This window comes from Odocoileus virginianus, unplaced genomic scaffold, assembly GCF_023699985.2.
Source record: "Odocoileus virginianus isolate 20LAN1187 ecotype Illinois unplaced genomic scaffold, Ovbor_1.2 Unplaced_Scaffold_5, whole genome shotgun sequence".
NCBI classification, from domain to species: domain Eukaryota; kingdom Metazoa; phylum Chordata; class Mammalia; order Artiodactyla; family Cervidae; genus Odocoileus; species Odocoileus virginianus.
The window spans coordinates 4,406,960-4,429,857 of NW_027224267.1; the positions used below are offsets into that span (position 1 = coordinate 4,406,960).

The 22,898-nt window shown below is 49.7% G+C and overlaps 1 protein-coding gene across 1 annotated transcript in view; it reads left to right on the forward strand.

Annotated features, from left to right (window-relative positions):
* The window catches only part of HTT (huntingtin), a gene marked incomplete at its 3' end in the record, with an annotated part of 86,263 nt that overhangs the window by 54,872 nt on the left and 8,493 nt on the right, over window positions 1-22,898 (forward strand). The window contains exons 22-33 of the mRNA XM_070462430.1: window positions 1,779-1,925; window positions 3,642-3,762; window positions 5,241-5,317; window positions 6,579-6,730; window positions 7,560-7,762; window positions 10,751-10,877; window positions 12,519-12,646; window positions 14,189-14,299; window positions 19,744-19,821; window positions 20,130-20,353; window positions 21,738-21,816; window positions 21,900-22,061. Coding sequence (XP_070318531.1) covers window positions 1,779-1,925; window positions 3,642-3,762; window positions 5,241-5,317; window positions 6,579-6,730; window positions 7,560-7,762; window positions 10,751-10,877; window positions 12,519-12,646; window positions 14,189-14,299; window positions 19,744-19,821; window positions 20,130-20,353; window positions 21,738-21,816; window positions 21,900-22,061 — 1,609 coding nt within the window. The remainder of the gene's footprint in view (window positions 1-1,778; window positions 1,926-3,641; window positions 3,763-5,240; window positions 5,318-6,578; window positions 6,731-7,559; window positions 7,763-10,750; window positions 10,878-12,518; window positions 12,647-14,188; window positions 14,300-19,743; window positions 19,822-20,129; window positions 20,354-21,737; window positions 21,817-21,899; window positions 22,062-22,898) is intronic.

A 22,898-nucleotide genomic window follows, 5' to 3' on the forward strand; every position in this document is an offset into this window, starting at 1 on the left:
GCTTATTGAAGTAAGATTTTTTTATCTCTTAAAATTGACCCATTTTAAGTGTACAGTTAATGATTTTTGGTAAACTTAGAGTTGTGCAACCTTCACCACAATCCAACTTTAGAGTATTTCCATCATTTCAAAAAGATCTACTGTGCCCGTTTGCAGTAACTCCCACTCCTACCCAGCCATAGGCAACCACTCATCCACTTCCTGTCTCTCGAGGAGCGTGTGCCTTTTCTACACACTTCATGTAAATGAGAGCACACAGTCAGTAGAGGGACTTTTGCATCTGATTCTCTTTCACTCAGTTTTTGAAGTTCATCCATGCTATGAGGTGTGTGCCCATCGTTTGTTCTTTCCATTGTTTAACAGCGTTCTGTTATCTAGATAATACTGTGTTTTATATATACATTCACCAAGCGATATGATTATTTTCACTTTTAGACTGTTATGAATCATGCTGCTTAAACTCTTGCCTCCAAGATTTTGAGTGGATGTACGTTTTCATTTCTTGGGGGTAGATACTGGCAAGTGGGTTTTTATGGTTTTGGTACTTAACTGGAGAATCGCACGGACAGAGGAGCCTGGTGGGCTGTGGTCCATAGGGCCACAAAGAGCTGGACACTACTGAAGCGACTGAGCAGGCAGTGAAGTTACTGTCCAGAAGCGGATCAGTCTGCCCTCCCACCACCAGAATATGATCGTGCCTGAGTCTTTTCACCAAAGCAGGCATTTCAAAAAAGTTAAATATGTGTCAGTTTCTTAGGCCGTCATTGGTGTTTCTTTTTAACATAACTTTTATCTTGTTTTAAAAATAATAACACGTTTACTAAACAAAACTCAGGAAAAATATAAAAACCTTTGTAGTCAAACTGCTCAAAGAAAACCAGTTGTGTTTTAGTAGATAGCCCTTTGGTTTTCAGTGTGAAAGTCGCGCAGTCGTGTCCGACTCTTTGTGACCCCGTGGACTATAGATCCATGGAATCTCTCCAGGTCAGAATACTGGAGTGGGTAGCCATTCCCTTCTCCAGGGGTTTTCAGTGTAGTCATGTGCCTGTCTTTGATTGCTTGTGCCTTTTCAGGGACTTGACTAGGTTTGTATGACTTGCTTGACCAAAGATCTTGAATCTTTACCATTTTCTATGAGTGACAGTAATTTATTAAACCTTAGGAAAAAGTTGTATTTATGACCAGGTCTTCCTGGAGGAAAGAAACTTTAACTAAAGATAGTAGGGTTCGAACACCACTGTTTTCAAACAGTTGATTGTTTCTGGGAGTTACAGGCCCACCTGTAGGTGTGTGAGCGCTTGTGCAGAGTCCCTGTCCTCCCTCTCTGACCCTCAGAGCCCGCCTGAGAGGGGCCTCGGCTGGGATGTTGCCCCTGGGGGTGTGGGCGGTTCCGCAGAGAAAGCCCGGGAGTGAGGAGGGACCCGCCTCGCTGCCTCCTGCGCACAGCGGCTTCCTACACCTGCTGATGCTGACCGAGGTGATTAGAGGAGCACCCGGAAGGAAGGCTTTTTAACTCAGAGGATTTAGTCGTGTGCAGAGAGCCATATGTCACTGTGTGAACACGAGAGGAAAGTCCAGCCCCTGGTCATTTCAGAGCTGGGGTGTGGGGCACGGTGCTGTGTCGGGAGCCTCTGCTCCAGCATGCCTGACCAGTGCCGCCGCTCAGGGGACGTGTCCGTGGGTAGACGTTGTCGGGCTTGCCGGTGACACAGGGCGCGGGGCAGTCTGCAGGGGTTTCACATACTTTCTAAGGGAAATAAACCTGACTCTTATGTTAGGCTCGTCCCAAAGCTGTTTTACAAGTGTGACCAAGGACAGGCTGACCCCGTGGTGGCCGTGGCGAGAGACCAGAGCAGCGTGTATCTGACGCTCCTCATGCACGAGACGCAGCCTCCGTCCCACTTCTCCGTCAGCACCGTAACCAGGTATGCCAGCCGAGGCTTGGGAGCACTCATGTGAAGCCTTGCGTTTTCTGGAGAAAATGCTTAGTGAGGGTGTTTGAGCGGGCGGGCTGCCTTCAGTAGGACGCTTCTTTCCTCAGGGTTCACCACCCGCCTCTATTCAGGTTCTGCTGCAGCCAGGCCCAGTGACGTCACAGGTCATGATTTGTTTGTTACGAGCCATAGACTGACAACTGCATTCTTCTGTAGGACTCTAATACTCTATCTTGTCCTTAAAATTTTCACTTTCTTTATGTTATCTAAAAGTATGATTGTGTCATAGCATTAATTTTTAGCAGGCTATTATTTTTAGCAGGCATGTTATTTTTAGCAGGCTGTTAAAGAGTGTCAGTGTTATTTAGGGTTATCCACTAGCTAAGTGATTAGCAATTATTATTATTCACATGTTTTTGTGAAAGGTCTTTAAATACAATTTCAAATGACTAAACACAGCCCATTCTCTTATTCTCAGATGAGTGGGATAGACTAAAAGTAATCAGCAGAAATGCTTTTTGAAGTTCTAATTTTCTTTAAAGTTTCAGTTTGCTAGGAAGGCTGCAGAAATGATAATAAGACTATTAAGCTTTTAAAGAATTCTCTATATTTTAAATGTTATTTTAAAAATTAGTTTTTATGTGATAATTTTTTCTCCTGAGTGGCATTTTTAAAAAATACTTGGGCTAAATGACTTTTGAAGCCAAAATGTCCATGTGACAGTTTGTTCTGAATTTGAAACTCAGCTTGTCAAATTTTGAAGTTATTTTTTCTTATTAAATACCTCTTCTAATGCAAAGATTGTTTAAAAACATGGAAATAATTTTTTTCTTAGATAATTTCTTTTTTTTTTAACCTCAAAACTGGCATTTTCTCTCTTTAAGTAGAAGCAATATAAGAATATTTCATTTTGACAAGCTTATGATAAGTAACTTGTCAACAAGGTTACATCTTTTAAATGTCATTAGATACCAACAGAGATAGGTATAATATTTTATTAAAATTGGTTAGTAACTATAGCTGTGAAAAATTTCTAGTCCAAACTCAGACTGTCCTCTAGATATTCAGCTTTGTTTAGCTTGGTTCTTGCATGATAAGCACAAATCCCGGTTGTACACTGTACTTGCAGGATTTGTGTGAGGAGATAAACTGTGTTCCCCTTAGTCTGTATCTTTGAGTGCCTCTGTGGACAAGACCTGAGGGGAACGGAAGTGAATGGACAACTCACCCTGCCTGGGCTCCCTCCCTGTAGTTGGGGAATTAGAATTTGTATGTAACTACTAGGAGGGATTGAAATTGACATGTGCTGTGAATGGAATACGGAAGAAGTGACAGTCTTGTAGTGGGAAAGGACTTCCTTTTGTTTGGAATCAGGAGTAGATTCCCACAGGATGTAATTTAAAGCTTGAAAAACAGGCAGCTTTGGATTGGCTGATTTTAAAGGAAATTAGAACTTCATTAAAGCATTTCTGCTGATGACTCTTGGTCCTCTGGTGTGGTTGGACATTGGAGGAGGGAGGGGTTATTTCAGCTGTCTTTATAGAATAATGACCACATTTATTTCCAGTCTTCCCGTAACTTAAAAAGTCAAGATTGCTTTAACTTCGTGTGGCCTTTAATCTTAAAGTTTTAAATGCCATTTGAATTCTGAGAATGTCGTAAACTTTAATGGGAGATTTTAAGTCTCCTCTGTATCTTTCTCGTTAGAATTTATAGAGGCTATAACCTGCTACCAAGCATCACAGATGTCACTCTGGAAAATAACCTCTCGAGAGTCATTGCAGCCGTTTCTCATGAACTGATCACATCGACCACGAGAGCGCTCACAGTAAGTCTCTTGGTTGGGCTAATGAGTTAATTTTCAGTAGTTTGCGTGGTCTGTTCTTCATGATAAGATACTTGTATTAGAGCTCTTACATGTGGGCTTCTGTTAATAAAACCCTGGTTTATTCCAACGAAAATGGAAACAACTATTTTCACGTTATTAAAGTAATACATGTTTATTCTAAAAAGAGATTCAGCCCATCTAGGAAGAAATAATAATGAAAACTACCATAATCCAAATTGGTAGTATATCAGAAGTTTAAAATATCTCTAAAATAGTTGACTCAATGACTTTATAATATATATGGAGGAAAAAACCTTGGAAATACCAACAAAGATTTTTGTGTCATGTGATTATCTATATCATTATTTATGATGCTAAAAGTACAAAAGAACTGTAATGTCCAAGAATCCTATACTGAATAAATTCTGATGATAACTAAATTCTGTATAGATGGTGATGTGTATATCTATGCACCTATTAACATGATGCTTTGGAGCATTTGTAACAATCTGCAGAGTGAGCCTCTAGATTATAATATTGAGTGAAAAAAGGCACAGTACAAAACTGTGTGCTTGTGTATAGCGGTTATGAAAAATAATGTTCACGTAAACACATTTCTTACTCAGGAAAGTAATTGGCAGAAAATTACTAAAATTAATTTTACAACTATGAATGGTTATTCTTTTTAAGATATCACACATTTTCTAAAATGAACATGTGTAATTTCCATTATCAGAGAGAAGAATGGTACATGAAAAGTGGTGCCAGTTCACTGATTTACCAGCTTAAACCTTGTCATTTATTTTCTGTGACAGAAAGAATGCTTTCCTGTTGTAAAAACTAAGACAACTGTGATTAGACTCTCTTGATACGTATATAAGTGCCTTTCAAACTTAAATACTGTTTGGGCTCTCTGTAGTTTGGACTTCCCTTGATTTGTTCAAACTGTTATAAATTTTATTTGTCTTTATTGTGGCCTACATGTATCAGATGCTGTTCTAGGCTTAGGATGTAAAAACAAGAAGGATCCTTGCCCTGTGGTTCTTTCAGCCTGGTCAGGAAGATGGACGTTACTTAGCTTGAGCTCAGGAGTGGCTGGTGGGGGGTGGGAGGGGGCAGAGAAGAGGGGAAGGAAATTCCAGGTAGGGGTTGGGGGGGGTGCAGAGAAGAGGGGAAGGAAATTCCAGGTAGGGGTTGGGGGAAGGCCCAGGGAGATTAAAGTCGAGCAAGAGGAGGAGCCCCCCTGCTGGCCTCTCCCTGGACGTAACCCACCCTCCTTAAACCTGTATCTCGGCTGTCCAGCCGTATCTGAATTCTCAGGTGTGAACTTGTTCCGTGGGAGGACAGATGTCCTGTGCTTGGGTACAGAGCTCAATTCTGTTTTCATTGTTTGTACGTTTTATAAAGCGTAGAAGGGGGGTCAGTGTAATAAACTCTCGTGGTGTTGAGTGTGATCTTATCGTTCCTTTCTTGTTTAGTTTGGATGCTGTGAAGCTCTGTGTCTACTTTCAACTGCCTTCCCAGTTTGCATTTGGAGTTTAGGTTGGCACTGCGGGTATGTATTTCCTTGGCACATGACTGTCTACAGTTATGTGATACAAACATGGTTATACGGATCCTTTTTTTTTTTTCTTGTTAAGTCTTTCATCAGTGTTACCTTTTGGGGAAGTACCCACTGGAATATTAGCTTCTCCTGGTTAGTTGTGTTTGATGCTAGTGACAGGAGACTTGGAAGCAGTGAATTACTTGTGATTCTTTTGGATGTGAAATGCTCACACATCAACATTTGGAGGATTTGAGGGTGTGACTTGCAGTCTCATTGAAGGGAATTTGCATACGCTGGCAGACTTTTCTCATTGGCTTGATTCTCTCCAAAATTATTCACTATGTATTAAAAATTTAGAAACTTTCTTTGTTTGAAATCAGATGTGATCTATCATGCAAAGTCATAATCAGTTACAAGAGTCGTTTAGGAACTACTGTACTTACATTCGGAGAAGGCAATGGCACCCCACTCCAGTACTCTTGCCTGGAAAATCCCATGGACGGAGAAGCCTGGTGGGCTGCAGTCCATGGGGTCACCAAGAGTCGGACTGAGCGACTTCACTTTCACTTTTCACTTTCATGCACTAGAGAAGGAAATGGCAACCCACTCCAGTGTTCTTGCCTGGAGAATCCCAGGGACAGGGGAGCCTGGTGGGCTGCTGTCTGTTGGGGTCGCACAGAGTCGGACACGACTGAAGTGACTTAGCAGCAGCACTTACATTAGCAGTTCTCATTTAAAAATGGAAAGGATTTTCCCCCAGTGGATGTACCTAATGAAGTGAAGTGAAGTGAAAGTCGTCAGTCGTGTCCAACTCTTTGTGACCGCATGGACTATATAGTCCATGGAATTCTCTAGGCCAGAATACTGGAATGGGTAGCCTTTCCCTTCTCCAGGGGATCTTCCCAACCCAAGGATCAAACCCAGGTCTCCTGCATTACAGGTAGATTCTTTACTGCCTGAGCCACCAGGGTATCCCAAGAATACTGGAGTGGGTAGCCTTTCCCTTCTCCAAAGGATCTTCCCAACCCAGGAATCAAACCAGGGTCTCCTGCATTACAGGTGGATTCTTTATACTTTCAATCAGATCTGCTCCTTGATTTCATTTCTCAGTGATTTTTATGGACCTGTGGTTACAAGAAAGATGCTAGTTAGCAATAGTAAAATTGCTTTATGACCCGGCATGAAATGAATAGCCATAATCCTCTGTTTGGTTCATGAGAGAAGGCAAAACTTAGCTCAGCATTGTTCTGTAATTTGGTCCTGCTTCCAGAGTGCCCCCACTGAGCGCCTCAGACGAGTCCAGGAAGAGCTGCACCGTGGGGATGGTCACGATGATCCTGACCCTGCTGTCCTCAGCCTGGTTCCCGCTGGATCTCTCTGCCCACCAGGATGCTCTGATTTTAGCCGGGAACTTGCTGGCAGGTATTGGCCGTGCGTTGAAACAGCTGCGGGTGAACTCGTCTCTGATTTCGTTTGAGCGGGCAGTGCATGCAGGTATTGTCTTGGGCCCCAGGGCAGTAAGAAGGCACAGTGTGAGGGCTGCGTTCTCCAGGGGCTTGTAAGTTCATAGGGGCAGGAGTCAGCACAGCGGGGCTGTGATGCCCCCCCTTGGGGATTAGGACAGGGAGCAAGGTTTGTGGGCTGGCAGGAAATGGCATAGTGCACAGTACCATATGGGACACAGAACAAACAGCGTGCGATGTTTGAGAGCTGACAGTTTTGGATGTCATGTGCGAGTGAAGACGAGGATGGGGAATGTGGCCTGTGAGCAGTTCGTCTCCATTAGTGAGGACTCAGTCCATTTGCTCTGGGAGGTCACTGGAGAGCTTCATGAAAGGGACTAACAATCGGGTCAGTATTTTAGAAAGATAACTTGGCTTATGCAAATACAGATCGGAGAAGTTAGGGAAACTCACAGTTAAGGTAAGATGGAGAGAGTCTGAACAGGGTAATGGTTGTGGCTTGTGTTGAAGAAACCAGTTAAAGAGAGTGAAGGAGATGGAATCTGCAAGCCTCAATCGCCAGTTGAACTTGAGTTCTCTCGATCAGGAATGGGACGGTCATCCTGGGGTGTGTGAGGCTGGGTTCATGGCAAGTGAGCACACAGGGAAATGTCAGGTTGCTGTGGAACCTGAGGCATCAGCTGACCCCAGGGGGTGTCCAGCAGACTCCCCATGTAGGCGGGTTTGAGTGACTTGGTCTTTGCCCCCCACCCTGGGGCTGGGGGGTGACGTGTGTGCCCGTATCACAGCCAGTGCCCCCAGGTCTCTGAGGAGTTCATGGACCTCTGAAGACGAGGCCAGCACGGCAGCCACCAAACAGGAGGAGGTGTGGCCAGCCCTGGGTGACCGGACCCTGGTGCCCATGGTGGAGCAGCTCTTCTCCCACCTGCTAAAGGTCATCAACATCTGCGCACACGTCCTGGACGAGGTGGCTCCCGGACCTGCAGTGAAGGTGACCCCCCCACCCCGGGCAGCTCTTCCCTGCAGCTCAGATGGTGCAGGGGCTCCCAGACAGGCCTCTGTGCTGCTCTGCCCCTCCCGCCCCCGCTCTTGATCAGATAAACAAAATCGCTCATGTTGTGACACTAGATAGAAAGCCAGATGTGATCCTCCCGTTCGCGGCGTGTTTGGTATCAACTGTCATTCCCAGTCACCTCTGAGAGGGAAGTAGCTGGCTGTGTTGTGGGGCCTTTGGCGTCGGCCAGGAAAGCTCAGAATTCAGGTGGCTCTCTCCTGAAATGTGCTGCTTTCCTTTGAGGTGCCATTCAGTACACTCAGCTTCACAGCCAGCGGTCGAGTGATCACACAGTGAGTTTACGATGGACCAGTTCACTTATATCTGCTGACTCCCTCCGTCCCCGTCTCTCCCCCATTGAGAACTCAGGTTCTCCTCTTGCTTCCATTCAAGTCCAGTCTCCTGGCCAGACCCCTGAGTTAGTACCTGCTGCTGACACTGGCCTTCTTTGTAAAGCCTCTTGGGCCCCGGACTCAGTCCACAGCTTTGGCTGTAGATTCTTTAACCCCTCCTGGCCTGGGCACCAGGCCGTATCAGTGCTCCCTGCTGAGGCCCGCCTGTGACTCTGGTGGGTGACTTTCAGGCCCCGACTCCCCTCTCCTCGCGGCACCCAGGACCACCTGTCCTGTACTGAGACATTCTCTGGTTGGTGTCCGGATTCCCTCCTCGTCCTGCTGCCCATGCTCCCCAGGCTCCGTCCTCAGCTGCCCGTCTCTGAGCTTGCTGAGCCGGGCCATCCAGTACAGTGCTCTGGAGGGACAGGACGTCCCGTCTGCTCCCGCTGGGGCAGGAGCCCCTGGCCACGCGTGGTGGCCGAGCCCCTGAGATGTGGCCCGCGCAGCAGAGAGATTGGACTTTCATCACGTTTAGTCATCATCAGATGTAAATGGGAGTGTCACAGGGGACGACGGGCCTGGGTACTCGGCGCAGTCAGCTCTGCTCTCGTGCTTCGGTGTCTAACTGGGAGACCCCTGGCCTGTCTACAGTCTGGTGTGCCGGCTGCCGCGGACACCTCTGCTCGGGCAGTTCCTGGACATCTGGTTCGGGCTGCCGCCGGACTCCGGTCTCCTCCCCAGCTGGTGCCTGTGCGCGTCTCTCACTCCGGTTTTTCAGGCGAGGAAATGGGAGTTACCGCAGCCCTTCATTTTGCTCACCAGATTCTTTGTTTTCTCCACAGAGTTTCTTGCCCAAAGCCCATACGTGTATACACACACATGCAGGCACATTTATGCACGCTCACACACAGGTGCACACACACACGGACTTTCCTCTACGCTCACCACTGCCGTCCGGCTCAGAGTGGATGGGGCATCTCTTGTGGACTGCGCAGTGGCCTCTCTGTGTCCTTAGCTGTGCTGGGTCTTCGCTGCTGTGCACGGGCTTTCTCTAGTTGCGGCCAGCAGGCACTGCTCTCTAGTGGCCGCGCTCGGCCTTCTCCCGCGCTGGCTTCTCTTGTTGCGGTTCCCGGGCTCTAGGTGCACAGGTGTCAGTAGTTGTGGCCCACGGGCTTAGTTGCTCTGCGGCATGTGGGATCTTCCTGGACCAGGGATCAAACTGTGTCCCTTGCATTTTCAGGCAGACTCTCAACTGCTGGACCGCCAGGGAAGTCCTGCAGTAGCCTCTTTAGGACAGCATTATCAGTATACCACACGGTTTCCGTGCCATTCACGTACCATGCCCCTCCCCCATTCCAAGTGTGTAGCTCAGTGTGTGTTAGTACACCCAGAATTGTTTGGCCAGCTCTGCAGTACATTTTGGAACCCAAAAAGGAGTGCTGTACCCATTGACTGTCACCCCCCAGCCCTCACGTGCCCCCCAGCTCCAGGCAGCCACTAACCCTCTTTCTGTGTGTGTCAGTCGCTCAGTCACGTCCGATTCTCTGTGAGCCCATGCACTGTAGTCCACCAGACTCTCTGTCCACAGAATTCTCCAGGCAAGAATACCAGAGTGGGTTGCCATTCCCTTCTCCAGGGGATCTTCCCGACCCAGGGATGGAACCCAGGTCTCCTGCACTGCAGGCAGATTCTTTACCGTCTGAGCCACCGAATTCTGTAGATCTGTCCATTCTAGACATTCCATGTCAGTGCGGCCATGCAGCCGTCCTTCGTGGCTGCCTCCTCTCGTGCAGCAGGCTTTCCAGGTGCGGCCGCCTCTCTCCGAGCTCTCTCGAGCCCCTCCCTGCTGCCTTACCGTCTGTTTTGATGGCAGCCCTTTATCCCCTGCATCCGCTGTGCAGACGAGGCGCCACGGTGCAAGGTGACTCCTTAGACCGTGAAGTGGGCAAGCCGCGAGCCAGGGCGCCCACGCTGCTGCCTTCCACAGTGCAGGCCGGGACTCTGCGTTCTCACGTGTGTGTGCAGAGTGTGGACTTCATGGAGAGTCCGGGCTTGCTGCCACCTAGCTCGGCTGCTTGCTGGCTGTGACCTTGAATAAGTCACTTCATCGTTGCTGAGACTATCTCACTTGAAGATGGAGTTCAGAGCATTGCTTCCCATGCCCTGGCTCCCGGGGAGCGTCCCCATGCCCATTCTTGGTCCCGAAGCCTCCTGCAGCCCCTCTGACTTGTTGAGGCCTCTTTGGCCTCTGGCATTCACGGTGCTCCCATTAGGAAGTGTTGGGTCACCTCCCACCATGGATGATTGTCGTGTGGGTTAAAGTGGACAGTGTGTGTGCAGAGTGTGAGCCCCACAGATGTAGATTCAAACGAAAGAAATGAATTCCATGTGTTGGCTCTTTTCCACAGGTGGTGAAGCACACACACCCTAGTTTTCTGTTTTGTGTTGGTTACAACCCACTCCAGTCCTCTTGCCTGGAAAATTCCATGGACAGAGGAGCCTGGTGGGCTACAGTCCATGGGGTCGCAAAAGAGTCAGACACGACTGAGCGACTTAACTCACCTTCACAGTGTTTTGTATTCTGTTTTAGGCAGCCCTGCCATCTCTCACAAACCCCCCTTCTCTGAGCCCAATCCGACGGAAGGGAAAAGAGAAGGAGCCGGTAGAGCAGGCGTCTGTGCCCGTGAGTCCCAAGAAAGGCGGTGAGGCCAGTCCAGGTGTGAGGCCGCGGCGGGGCGGGGCGGGCCCGGCTGAGGGTGGGCGGTGCCGGGGCGGGGCGGGGCGGGGCGGGGCGGGTCCGGCTGAGGGTGGGCGGTGCCGGGGCGGGGCGGGGCGGGTCCGGCTGAGGGTGGGCGGGGGCGGGGGCGGGGCGGGCCCGGCTGAGGGTGGGCGGTGCCAGGGCGGGGCGGGGCGGGCCCGGCTGAGGGTGGGCGGTGCCAGGGCGGGGCGGGGCGGGGCGGGGCTGTCCGCTTCACAGCGATTGGGACTCAAGCTTCCAGTCACGTCAGGGCTGATGGATAACTTGGCAGTTTGGAGAATAAAATGTATAGAAGGAAGCCACAGAAATGGTTTCCCCAGGTGTGGTTTCGGGTGTTAATTGCTAAGAGTACACAGACCACGTTTTGGTCTTGAGCACGTCTGAGTGTGGTGTTCTAATTATTCGGGGTCCCCGCCGTCTCCCGGTGCCCGCGCTGTGCTCCCCACGCCTCCTCCCTTGTGCTCTTCTTGTTGACGTTCAGGAAGGGAGGGGGTGTAGAGGGCTGGGAACAGAGGTAGTGGGTGAGAATAATGAAGGGGGAAGTGGAAACGCTACATTTGGAAAGGCTGTGTAGGGAGGAGAGTGGGGATGAAACCATCCGAGTGAGCCGAACCTGAAGAATTCACAGATGCTAGCGGGGTTTCAGGCCAGAGGGGCCAGAGTGCCCTTGGGCTCTGCCTGTGACGGGTGCCATATGCGCCCCTCTTGTGGGCACGGAGGACAGGCGACTGGACTCCACCACGCACGGTCACATGACACCTCACAATGCTGGGGCCGCATGTGACTCTTCCCTTCATTTTGCTTATAAAGCGTTCATGTCGAGCATTTTATTATTGTTTTAAGTTTATTCATTCTTTTGGCTACACTGCATGACTTGCGAGATCTTAGTTCCCTGAGTAGGGATTGAACTGGGGTCCTTGGCAGTGAAAGCACTGGGTCCTGAGCACTGGACCAACAGGAAGTTCCCTGTGTTAAGCATTTGAAAAGATGCTGTTTTCTAAGGATTGATGGCAGTACCGCTGGGGCTATAGCATCTAAAAAGCTTCAGAACTGTACAGATGCAATCATCAGTATGTGACTGGCCATCTTTCTGATGATTAATAAACTAAGGACCCTAAACCACCAATCTTTAAGCATTTTGCGTTTAGTACCTGCCAAGTGATAGCGTGTGACCCACACGGTCATCAGCACATGCTCACTGTGCCCCTGTTAAGTTGCTTACAGGACTCGTGACTTCAGTCACATGGGGGTCATCCCCCTGGTGCCCCTGGGAGCCTTGTGCTCTGGGGGGTTTTCAGATTGGTTGAAGTTGCTTGAATTGGTTGTTTCTCTGACTTGCAGCCAGGCCAAAGCAGACACCTCCCAGCATCACACTTGTCTTCTCTTTCTCTTTTTATTTTATTGTATTATCTTTTGGGAGTTACTCAGAGTCTACTAATGTTTAGTAATCAATTTCTTACTACTTGTAATTAATCAAAAATTCAGGAAAAGTTGGCATTTTATCCTGCTAGCATACTTGAAAAATAATTGTTATAGTGATCTCTTTTAAGCTTGGTGAGTGTTTCCTTTTGACTTGAAAGTGTATCTTGTCTGTGTGAAGCCTCTCGACCACCTGAAACCTCAGGGCCTGTCGCCGCAAACAAGTCCTCGTCACTGGGGAGCTTCTGTCACCTGCCTTCTTACCTCAAACTGCACGACGTCCTGAAAGCCACTCACGCCAACTACAAGGTACTGCTTTTGTAAAAATACCCTTGCTCTCACACATTTCAGGTGACCGTCGCCATTTTTCTTAAGATTGTAGATTATAGACATACATATGAGTGAGTAGACCTTAGGGATATGAGTTACAATTGGCTTTTTCGGCTTTGTTTATGATAGCTTTCATCATACAGAAGGTTAGGATTTTCATTGAAAAAGTGATGTCTTTATGATCTGTTGGTGCCGGGTCTGGGCGTCCCAAGACCACCCATGTTCAAAGATCCGCTGGACGGACCCCAGGACTCAGCCCTTGGTCGCGCTCACAGTGAGGGCGCCTCACAGAGGGGCAGGGAGGAGACACGGCCAGCCCGTGAAGGAGAGGACGCAGGCTGAGTCTGGAGCAGCCTCTGCCCCAGTGAGGGCCACGAGGAGCACACCCCCACCCCCCACAAGAGCGAATGTGCGGCCCTGCTCGGAGAGGAAAACGGGTCCCGCCTGAGCACATGCGTACAGACCGTGCAGGCTCAGTGAGCCGCAGCACTCAGGAGAGCTGGTGCCAGCCCAGCGACTGCTCCCTGGCCGAGTCCCACACGCCCTGGGCCCGCCCTGCAGGCAGGCCTCTGGGGGGACAGCCGCCTGCCCTGTTGACTCTAATGCACGGGCGTGTTTCTCATCCTGGGAAAGGGCTTCTTTCCTTTTTCAGCAGAGGTTAGATTTTACTTCACTGGGCAAATTCCTTTCTACTTACTGTAGTACTTTCGCAAGGGTTTTGCCAGTTTTTACTTTCACAGTCAGTCTCTCCCTCTTACCCTTGTTCTTACGTGTTATATCCTTGGACCTGACCCTCCTCTCCGTCTGTTAAATGGGGGGAATTGCTGCAAAATTTACTTGAGCCAGGCCCTTTAGGACCCTAACGTCTCTTAGACTGATTTAATACTCTGCTGCACCCAGACTAGAGGCTGTGTCCGGGCTTGGTAGCCTTTCCCCAGGGCCCTCGTGCTCGTGGGAGAGCTGTGCTTTTGCTGAGTCGCATCTCACTGGGACCCCGTGGACTGCAGCCTGCCGGGCTCTGTCCCTGGGCAAGAATACCAGAGTGGGTTCCTACAGCCTCCTCCGGGGGGTCTTCCCGACCCAGGGATCCAACCCGGGTCTCCCCCATTGCAGGCAGATTCTTTACAATCTGAGCCACCAGGGAAACCCTGGTGTGGAAAAGGACATGTGTTCTATTTTTATTTATTTATTTTTTCTGCTTATCAGATACTGGTTATGATGGGCATTAAGCATTTTTTCTCATTACGGTAGAAGGTTGGGAATTACTTCTTTCAATAGTGTCAGTATAAGTTGGAAGACGCCTTTGGAAATCAGTTTTTATGTAGCTATCTGGAAGAGTAATTTCCTTTCCAAGGCATTTCCCCAGTGCTACAAACAAATGGAAACCACCCCCGCCAAGATGAAGCTTGGGCTGCCTAGTGGAACACAGCTTCCCGCAGCCTACACTGGTTCTGTCTCAGGTGCCAGGGAGGCCCGTGCCCCAGTGATACTGTCTCTGTTGTCTCCCTTCTCATCCCCCAGGTCACCTTGGATCTTCAGAGCAGTAGTGAGAAGTTTGGGGGTTTTCTGCGCTCTGCCTTGGACGTTCTGTCTCAGATTCTGGAGCTGGCGACGCTGCAGGACATTGGGAAGGTTTGTGTTTCCTGTCTTCTCATTGAACTGTGGCTGGCACGCCTGAAATGCATCTCTGGGCCAGGTGCCTTGGGGTGGGACCCCAACATCCCTACACGTTGGGAAAGTGGGGAGAGGTTCTTCAGTTTGGACACCGGAGTCTGATTCTTAGCGTCGTGTTGAGGAGAGTTTGATTTGTATTCTGTTTTCACTTTTTACTGTATATTAGCTCAGACTCAGTTGAATTAAAAAATGACTGGGTTTAGAACTGTTGAATCTTTTTGCTTTCTCTGACCTTTGCATGTGGAAAGGTCAGAGCAGTCACAGTGAGGGTGTGTGGCTTTAGGAAGGAGCAGAGCTGTGCTTGAGGCTTGTGGACTTTGGTTCTGAGCCCAGTAACTGACCCCTGTCTCTCACCCTCCTGTCGTGCGGGCCTGGTCACCGCAGACAGGTCGTGCGGTGAGTGCCGTGCCGTGTCCACGTCCAGACCTGACAGTTACCGCCTTGCCCACTTGTCCTGGTGTGTTTGGCCCCACCTGTCCAGCTGGGGCATCCTGGTGAGCTTCCGAAAGCCCACCGTGCCCGTGGGCCGCAGCGCAGTTCCCTGCGCTCGCTCTCCCCGTCTTTCTCTCCGTGTGCATGGAGCTCACCCAGTCTCAGTCACAGTGCACGTCGTCGTCTGTTTCTCTGCGCTTGTCGCTCGTGCTTCTCCCACATGGCAACTCAGAGGGGGGCGGAGCAGTGCTCAGGCCAGGGCTAAGTCTTCCACCCGAGGCAAGGGCTCTCTGGCTCTGCCCGGGGCTGTGAGCCCGCTGGGAGAGGAGTCACTGTCCGGGCCTCTGTGATCTCTGAGCGCTGCTCCCTCTGCCCGCCTCCTCCCTGCCTAGCACTGTGAGGCCTTCCCAGGTCCTCTCTGGGAGGCCCCTCTTCTTTGGAACCCTCACTGCGTCTGCTTCCTGGACTCCCAGCTCCTTCTCGACTCGGGGCACCCTGAGCTCTGCTCCATCCCTCATCCTCATGCCCCTCCCGGGAGCTCTCTGAGGGGCACAGTGAGCGGGGCAGCCGTCCGGCTGACCAGCTCATTTCCCATCTCTTGGGAACCCCTGTCCTCTGGTCCAGCTCATTTCCCATCTCTTGGGAACCCCTGTCCTCTGGTGCCTGGTGATCACAGTCTTGGAGCCGTGCTTTCATGTATTATCGGACTTTTTTTGGTTGTTTGGCTGTGGGGTAAACATGGTCCCTCTTACCCCTTACCGGCTGGGGACGGGGTGGCCCTTTGTTATCCTGTGTGTTAATGTTCATGCTCGGGACTTGTTTTCTGTTACTCTGGGCTCTCAGAAGGCCAGCAGCACCATCCTTTTCTCACCTGTTTTCAGTTTCTTAGCCATACTGTAAGGGCCACCCAAGGCGGACAGTTCTAACAAAACGTGGTCCACTGGAGAAGGGAATAGCAAACCACTTCAGTATTCTTGCCTTGAGAACCAATGAGTGGTATGAAAAGGTAAAAAGATAGGACGCTGAAAGATAAACTTCCCAGGTCAGTAGGTGCCCAATATGCTTCTGGAGATCAGTGGAGAAATAACTCCAGAAAGAATGACAAGATGGAGCCAAAGCAAAAACAATGCCCAGTAGTGGGTGTGACGGGTGATGGAATTAAAGTCCAATGCAGTAAAGAGCAACATTGCATAGGAACCTGGAATGTTAGGTCCATGAATGAAGGTAAATTGGAAGTGGTCAAACAGGAGATGGCAAGAGTGAATGTCGACATTTTAGGAATCAGTGAACTAAAATGGATTGAAATGGCAAATTTAATTCAGATGACCATTATATCTACCACTGTGGGCAAGAATCCCTTAGAAGAAATGGAGTAGCCCTCACAGTCAACAAAAGAGTCTGAAATGCAGTACTTGGGTGCAATCTCAAAAGTGACAGAATGATCTCTGTTCATTTCCAAGGCAAACCATTCAGTATCACAGTGATCCAAGTCTATGCCCAATCCAGTAATACTGAAAAAGCTGAATGGTTCTATGAAGACCTACAAGACCTTCTAGAACTAACACCCAAAAAAGATGTCCTTTTCATCACAGGGGACTGGAATGCAAAAGTAGGAAGTCAAGAGATACCTGGAGTAACAGGCAAGTTTGGCCTTGGAGTACAGAATGAAGCAAGGCAGAGGCTAACAGTTTTGCCAAGAGAATGCACTGGTTGTAGCAAACACCTTCTTCCAAAAACACAAGAGAAGACTCTACACATGGACATCACCAGATGGTCAATACCAAAATCAGATTGATTATATTCTTTGCAGCCAAAGATGGAGAAGCTCTGTACAGTCAGCAAAAACAAGATCAGGAGCTGACTGTGGCTCAGATCATGAACTCCTTATTGGCAAATTCAGACTTAAAGAAAGTAGGGAAAACCATTAGCCATTCAGGTATGACCTAAATCAAATCCCTTACGATTATACAGTGGAAGTGACAAATAGATTAAAGGGATTAGATCTGATAGAGTGCCTGAAGAACTATAGATGGAGGTTCATGACATTGTACAAGAGGTGGTGATCAAGACCATCCCCAAGAAAAAGAAATGCAAAAAACAAAATGGTTGTCTGAGGAGGCCTTACAAATAGCTGAAAAAAAGAGAAGCGAAAGGCAGAGGAGAAACAGAAAGATATACCTATCTGAATGCAGAGTTCCAAAAGAATGGCAAGGAGAGATAAGAAAGTATTTCTCAGTGATCAGTTCAAAGAAATAGAGGAAAACAATAAGATGGGAAAGATGAGAGATCTCTTCAAGAAAATTAGAGATACCAAGGGAACATTTCATGCAAAGATGGGCTCGATAAAGGACAGAAATGGTATGGACCTAACAGAAGCAGAAGATATTAAAAAGAGGTGGCAAGAATACACAGAAGAACTGTACAAAAAAAGATCTTCACGACCCAGATGATCACGATGGTGTGATCACTCACCTAAAGCCAGACATCCTGGAATGTGAAGTCAAGTGGGCCTTAGGAAGCATCACTGTGAATAAAGCTAGTGGAGGTGATGGAATTCCAGTTGAGCTATTTCAGATCCTAAAAGATGATGCTGTGAAAGTGCTACACTCAATATGCCAACAAATTTGGAAAACTCAGCAGTGGCCACAGGACTGGAAAAGGTCAGATTTCATTCCAGTTCCAAAGAAGGGCAGTGCCAAAGAATGTTCAGACTACTACACAATTGCACTCTTCTCACACACTAGCAAAGTAATGCTCAAAACTCTCCAAGCCAGGCTTCAACAGTACGTGAACTGTGAACTTCCAGATGTTCAAACTGGATTTAGAAAGGCAGAGGAACTAGAGATCAAATTGCCAACATCCATTGGATCATCAAAAAAGCAAGAGAATTCCAGAAAAACATCTACTTCTGCTTTATTGATTATGCCAAAGCCTTTGACTATGTAGATCACAAGAAAACTGTGGAAAATTCTTCAAGAGATGGGAATACCAGACCACCTTACCTGCCTCCTGAGAGACCTGTATGCATGTCAAGAAGCAACAATTAGAACCAGACATGGAACAATGGACTGGTTCCAAATTGGGAAAGGAATACATCAAGGCTGTATATTGTCACCCTGCTTATTTAACTTATATGCAGAGTACATCATGCAAAATGCTGGGCTGGATGAAGCACAAGCTGGAATCAAGATTGCCAGGAGAAATATCAATAACTTCAGATATGCAGATGACACCACCCTTATGGCAGAAAGTGAAGAAGAACTAAAGAGCCTCTTGATGAAAGTGAAAGAGAAGAGTGAAAAAGTTGGCTTAAAGCTCAATGTTCAGAAAACTAAGATCATGGCATCCAGTCCCATCACTTCATGGCAAATAGATGTGGAAACAGTGGAAACAGTGACAGACTTTATTTTCTTGGGCTCCAGAATCACTGCAGATAGTGACTGCAGCCATGAAATTAAAAGATGCTTGCTTCTTGGAAGAAAAGCTGTGACCAACCTAGACAGCATATTAAAAAGTAGATACACTCCTTTGCCGACAAAGGTCAGTCTAGTCAAAGCTATGCTTTTTCCAGTAGTCATGTATGGATGTGAGAGTTGACTATAAAGAAAGCTGAGTGCCGAAGAATTGATGCTTTTGAACTGTGGTGCTGGAGAAGACTCTTGAGAGTCCCTTGGACTGCAAAGAGATCCAACCAGCTTCCATCCTAAAGGAAATCAGTCCTGAATGTTCATTGGAAGGACTGATGCTGAAGCTGAAACTCCAATACTTTGACCACCTAATGTGAAGAACTAATCATTGCAAAGATCCTGATCCTGGGAAACATTGAAGGCAGGAGGAGAAGGGGACGACAGAGGATGAGGTTGTTAGATGGCATCACCTGCTTGATGGACATGAGTTTGAGCAAGCTCTGGGAGAAGGACAGGGCGTGCTGCAGTCCATGGGGTTGCAAAGAATCAGACACAACTGAGCAACTGAACTGAACTGAACTTAGTTTCCGGATTTCCCTGGTGGCTCAGATGGTGAAGTGTCTGCCTGCTCAGGCGACCTGGGAATGCACAGAAAGGGTATTCCATATGTTTTTGTTAAAAGACGTGATTGTTTGTTAGACAACTTGTGATACTAAAGACGCTGGTTGAATTTTTCTAGTTAACACTTCTTAGTTACCTGCTATGAGCAGTGGTGTGGAACAGACTCAACCCTGCAGGGTATATAGACAGCCTTGGACATCTGGTCCAGGGAGAGTTAATCAGAATAGTCAACAAACATGGGCCTGAGTATATGAAGTGAACAGAAACGTGTCACTTTTTAGTACAGGATGTTGCATCAGATGAATGAAGCGAGTGGCTTTCTCTCTGTAGTTGGTGTGCCGCGAGCAGCGGCTAGAGGCCGTGTGGCCGTGAGGAGCAGGGCTGCCGGTGGCAGTCGTGGACCAGCTCTCGTCTCCAGGGAACCTTGGCTGCCGCAGACCTCATGTATGAGGCTGGAAAAGCACCTGTGAGGGCAGTCATTTGAAGGCAGTCGTGGTGGTCATCTTTGCAGGCTGCTGTCAAGACACATCCAGGACTTTCTGTGGCAAATCACACCTGACGTAATGTGTTACGATCAGCTGACTGTCTGTAGGTGCCCCAGGGATGCAGGGCTTTTAGCCCCTGTGGATTCTCACCTCCTGTGATGAGAACAGGGCTGGACGCAGAGGGCGTGGCAGAGCCTTGAAGTCCTGCGTCTGGACAAGTGAGCCAATGAAGGCACGAATGTAGAAGTGCATGAGAGGAAGGGCGAGAGCCTGGATTCAGTGCTTCATGCTGACTGTCTCTGGCTGTGATGAGTGAGAGCCTGCTCTGAGTGTCCTCCGGCATTGATGGATGTTCGTAGTTTAAATGGAAGTGGTCCTGTCCGCTGTCCGTGTAGGACTGCGGCAGCGTGTCATCTGTGACTCACTTCCTTTAATGCCTCACACTTCTCCTTTCCAGTGTGTTGAAGAGATCCTGGGATACCTGAAGTCTTGCTTCAATCGAGAGCCGATGATGGCGACCGTGTGTGTTCAGCAGGTAAGAGAGGAGCTCCTGGGAAGCCCTGCTCCCTGCACGATGCTGGCGCACTGCCTGTCGCTCAGGAGATGCTGCGTCTGGCAGCCCCACCATCACGCCCCTGCTTGCTCATTCTCGGACCAGAAGGGTGCTTGTCCCCCGTGCCCCTGGAGGAGGGGCTCGCCCTTGGGGACAGGCTCCCGTCCCCTTCTGCCGTCTGAGCGTCCCTCCCGCGTCCACACATCCCGTTAGTTTCAGGTGGACTTGGTGTGCGTGTGGGAGATTCCGCATTAATTCGAATGTCGCTGACTTCAATTCTTCCGCTCCAGTTGCTGAAGACTCTGTTCGGGACAAACCTGGCCTCCCAGTCTGACAGCCTGTCTTCCCACCCCAGCAAGTCGCAGGGCCGAGCGCAGCGCCTCGGCTCCTCCAGTGCACGCCCCGGCTTGTACCACTACTGCTTCATGGCGCCCTACACCCACTTCACCCAGGCCTTGGCGGACGCCAGCCTGCGGAACGTGGTGCAGGCAGAGCAGGACCAGGACACCTCAGGGTAACCTTCTGAGCGCCCCCCGTGTTCTCTAGGGCTCCCCGCGGTGCTGAAGGCAGGGCCCCCTTCAGGGAAGCGCGTGGTCCAGTGAGAGAGGTGGGCCTGTGGTGTTACGGTCTCGGCGGGTGGGGCTGGGCTGGGGGACAGGAGGGCCGAGCGGCTCCCCACGAAGCCGCTTCCCCTCATGCTGATGTGTCAGCAGGCCAGGAGCGGGGCGCGGGTATCCTCTGACACCGAAGGCCCGCCGCTGCGGGGTCCGGCCCTGTGTGTTGGTGGCCCTCAGGGCCTGTACTCGGGTGGTGCAGCAGTGCCGGTGTGCAGAGGGCTGGGGGCGGTGCGTGCCCAGCTCATGGATAAAGGCCTCTTTCCACTTAATTTATGGCTGTGTTGGACTTTCCCGGTGGCTCAGATGGTAAAGCGTCTGTCTGCAGTGCAGGATCCCTGGGTCGGGAAGGTCCCCTGGAGGAGGGCATGGTAACCCACTCCAGTGTTCTTGCCTGGAAAATCCTATGGACGGAGGAGCCTGGTGGGCTACAGTCCATGGAGTCGCAAAGAGTCGGACACAACTGAGTGACTTCACTTTCTTTCTTTCTTTCTTTCTTTAGGATGTCTGGGATTGCAGTAGTTTCTTAAATTACCATTATTATTTGTGCATATTTGAGTTACTACTCTATAGTAACAGTAGAATTCCTGGGTTTTTGTTACATAGATTTAGAGTATTTTAGGGAAATGTCCACATTTTGGGCTTTAATTGGTGATATACTGACTTCTAAGTCTCAGGACTAGGACTCTTCAAATATTTTGTCTAATATGGGATATAAGTAAAACAAGCAAATGTCTGATTACTGTCATCTAATATTACGTTTCTTGAAAAGAAAAGGGTATACTTGACGTCAAAGTTTAAAGAAATCAAGTGATGCCTTCTGAGTCTCTGAGCCTTTCCCGAGCCTGGCTGCCTCCAGCCCCTGCCCCCGAGGCTGTGTGAGTGTCTAGCAGCAGCAGCACTCTGGCCCAGGTCGCCTGCTGCAGGGAAGCCTGGTGGGCTGCAGACCAGCCGTGGTGGTCCGTCCACAGGAAACTCAGTTCTGTCTGATGGCGTGCTCGGTCGTGTCCAGCTCTTTGCGACTCCATGGACTGTAGCCCACCAGGCCCCTCTGTCCGTGGGATTTTCCAGACGAGACTACTACAGCGGGTTTCCATTTCCTTGCCTGACTAATCTTCATTAAAAGCAGAGCTTGATGCTGCTCCACTGAGTGGCTGTTGAAGTTCGTTCTGACCCTGAAGTGTTCTGATTCTGTGAGCTGGAGTCAGCTTGACCTGGGTCTAGCTGGGGACACAGGAGGGTATGCAAGGGTGTTCTCTGCTCGCCCTTTTTCCTCCCTGGCAGGTGGTTTGACGTCCTCCAGAAAGTGTCATCCCAGCTGAAGACAAACCTCACCAGCGTCACAAAGAACCGAGCAGACAAGGTAACTGGGAGCTGTTCCCAGGTTGCGGTCTGGAAGCGGCTGCAGCTGAAGACTCACTCAGGCGTTCTTTCTTTTCTTCGTAGAATGCTATTCATAATCACATTCGCTTATTCGAGCCTCTTGTTATAAAAGCTTTAAAACAGTACACGACCACGACCTCCGTGCAGTTGCAGAAGCAGGTGTTGGACTTGCTGGCGCAGCTGGTTCAGCTCCGGGTCAACTACTGCCTTCTGGATTCAGACCAGGTGTGTCACTCGTGTCTTTCATCTGCCGTAGCTGTTCATGATGCAGTGAAAGCTAGCTGAGAAAGACGCTGAAACGTGCCGTCAGGAAGTGTGCGTTTCCTTCCCGCACCAGCTGCTGCGTCTCCTCCGTCTCACCCACTGGTGGGCGCGGAGGCCTGGCCCACGGGGCCTTGGCGAGAACGCTGCCCTCAGCCAGGCGCTCCAGCCTTTACGCTTTGCAGCGGTTCTTCCCATCCACCCACCTGCCCCCACCCCAGGAGTAATTTACACTGTAAGACTCATGGTTTGAGGGGACCTCTGTGCAGAATCCAGAGTGCGGTTTTAAACCGCTTGTGAGGAACGGTTGCCAGTATCAAGCTGTCCCCTGTTGAAAAGGCGTGTGACCTGTCGGACAGTGGGTGGCCCCGCGCTGCGGCTGTCTGAGCCGGCCACCCCGTGGGCCCTCACCCCGCGCCCTGCTCTGGCGCGTGCGACTGTGGAAAGGCGTGTCCCTTCGTGACGTGGATTCTCTAAAAGCAGGAGTCAGAGCAGCCAAGGTCACCACAGGGAGAGTTGCCTTTGGGGCGTCAGGATGTGACTGTCCCTCTTGGGCATGGGCTGCTTTCCTGAGTGAGATGGGAAGTGTTCTGAGATGGAAACGCTGCAGTTCTCTGTTTGCTTCTAGACATCACTGTCTAGAAGGTGTCATGGGTGCTGTGGCCCTGTCACTCCCCTGGGGAAGCTCAACGGAGAGGCGACACCGCTTTCCCTGCAGTGGGCCTGGGGGGCCACCTGAGGAGAGGGGGCCTAGGGGCTTTGTGTTGGCCAGCATCTTCACCATCCTGCCCTCTGCGCTGG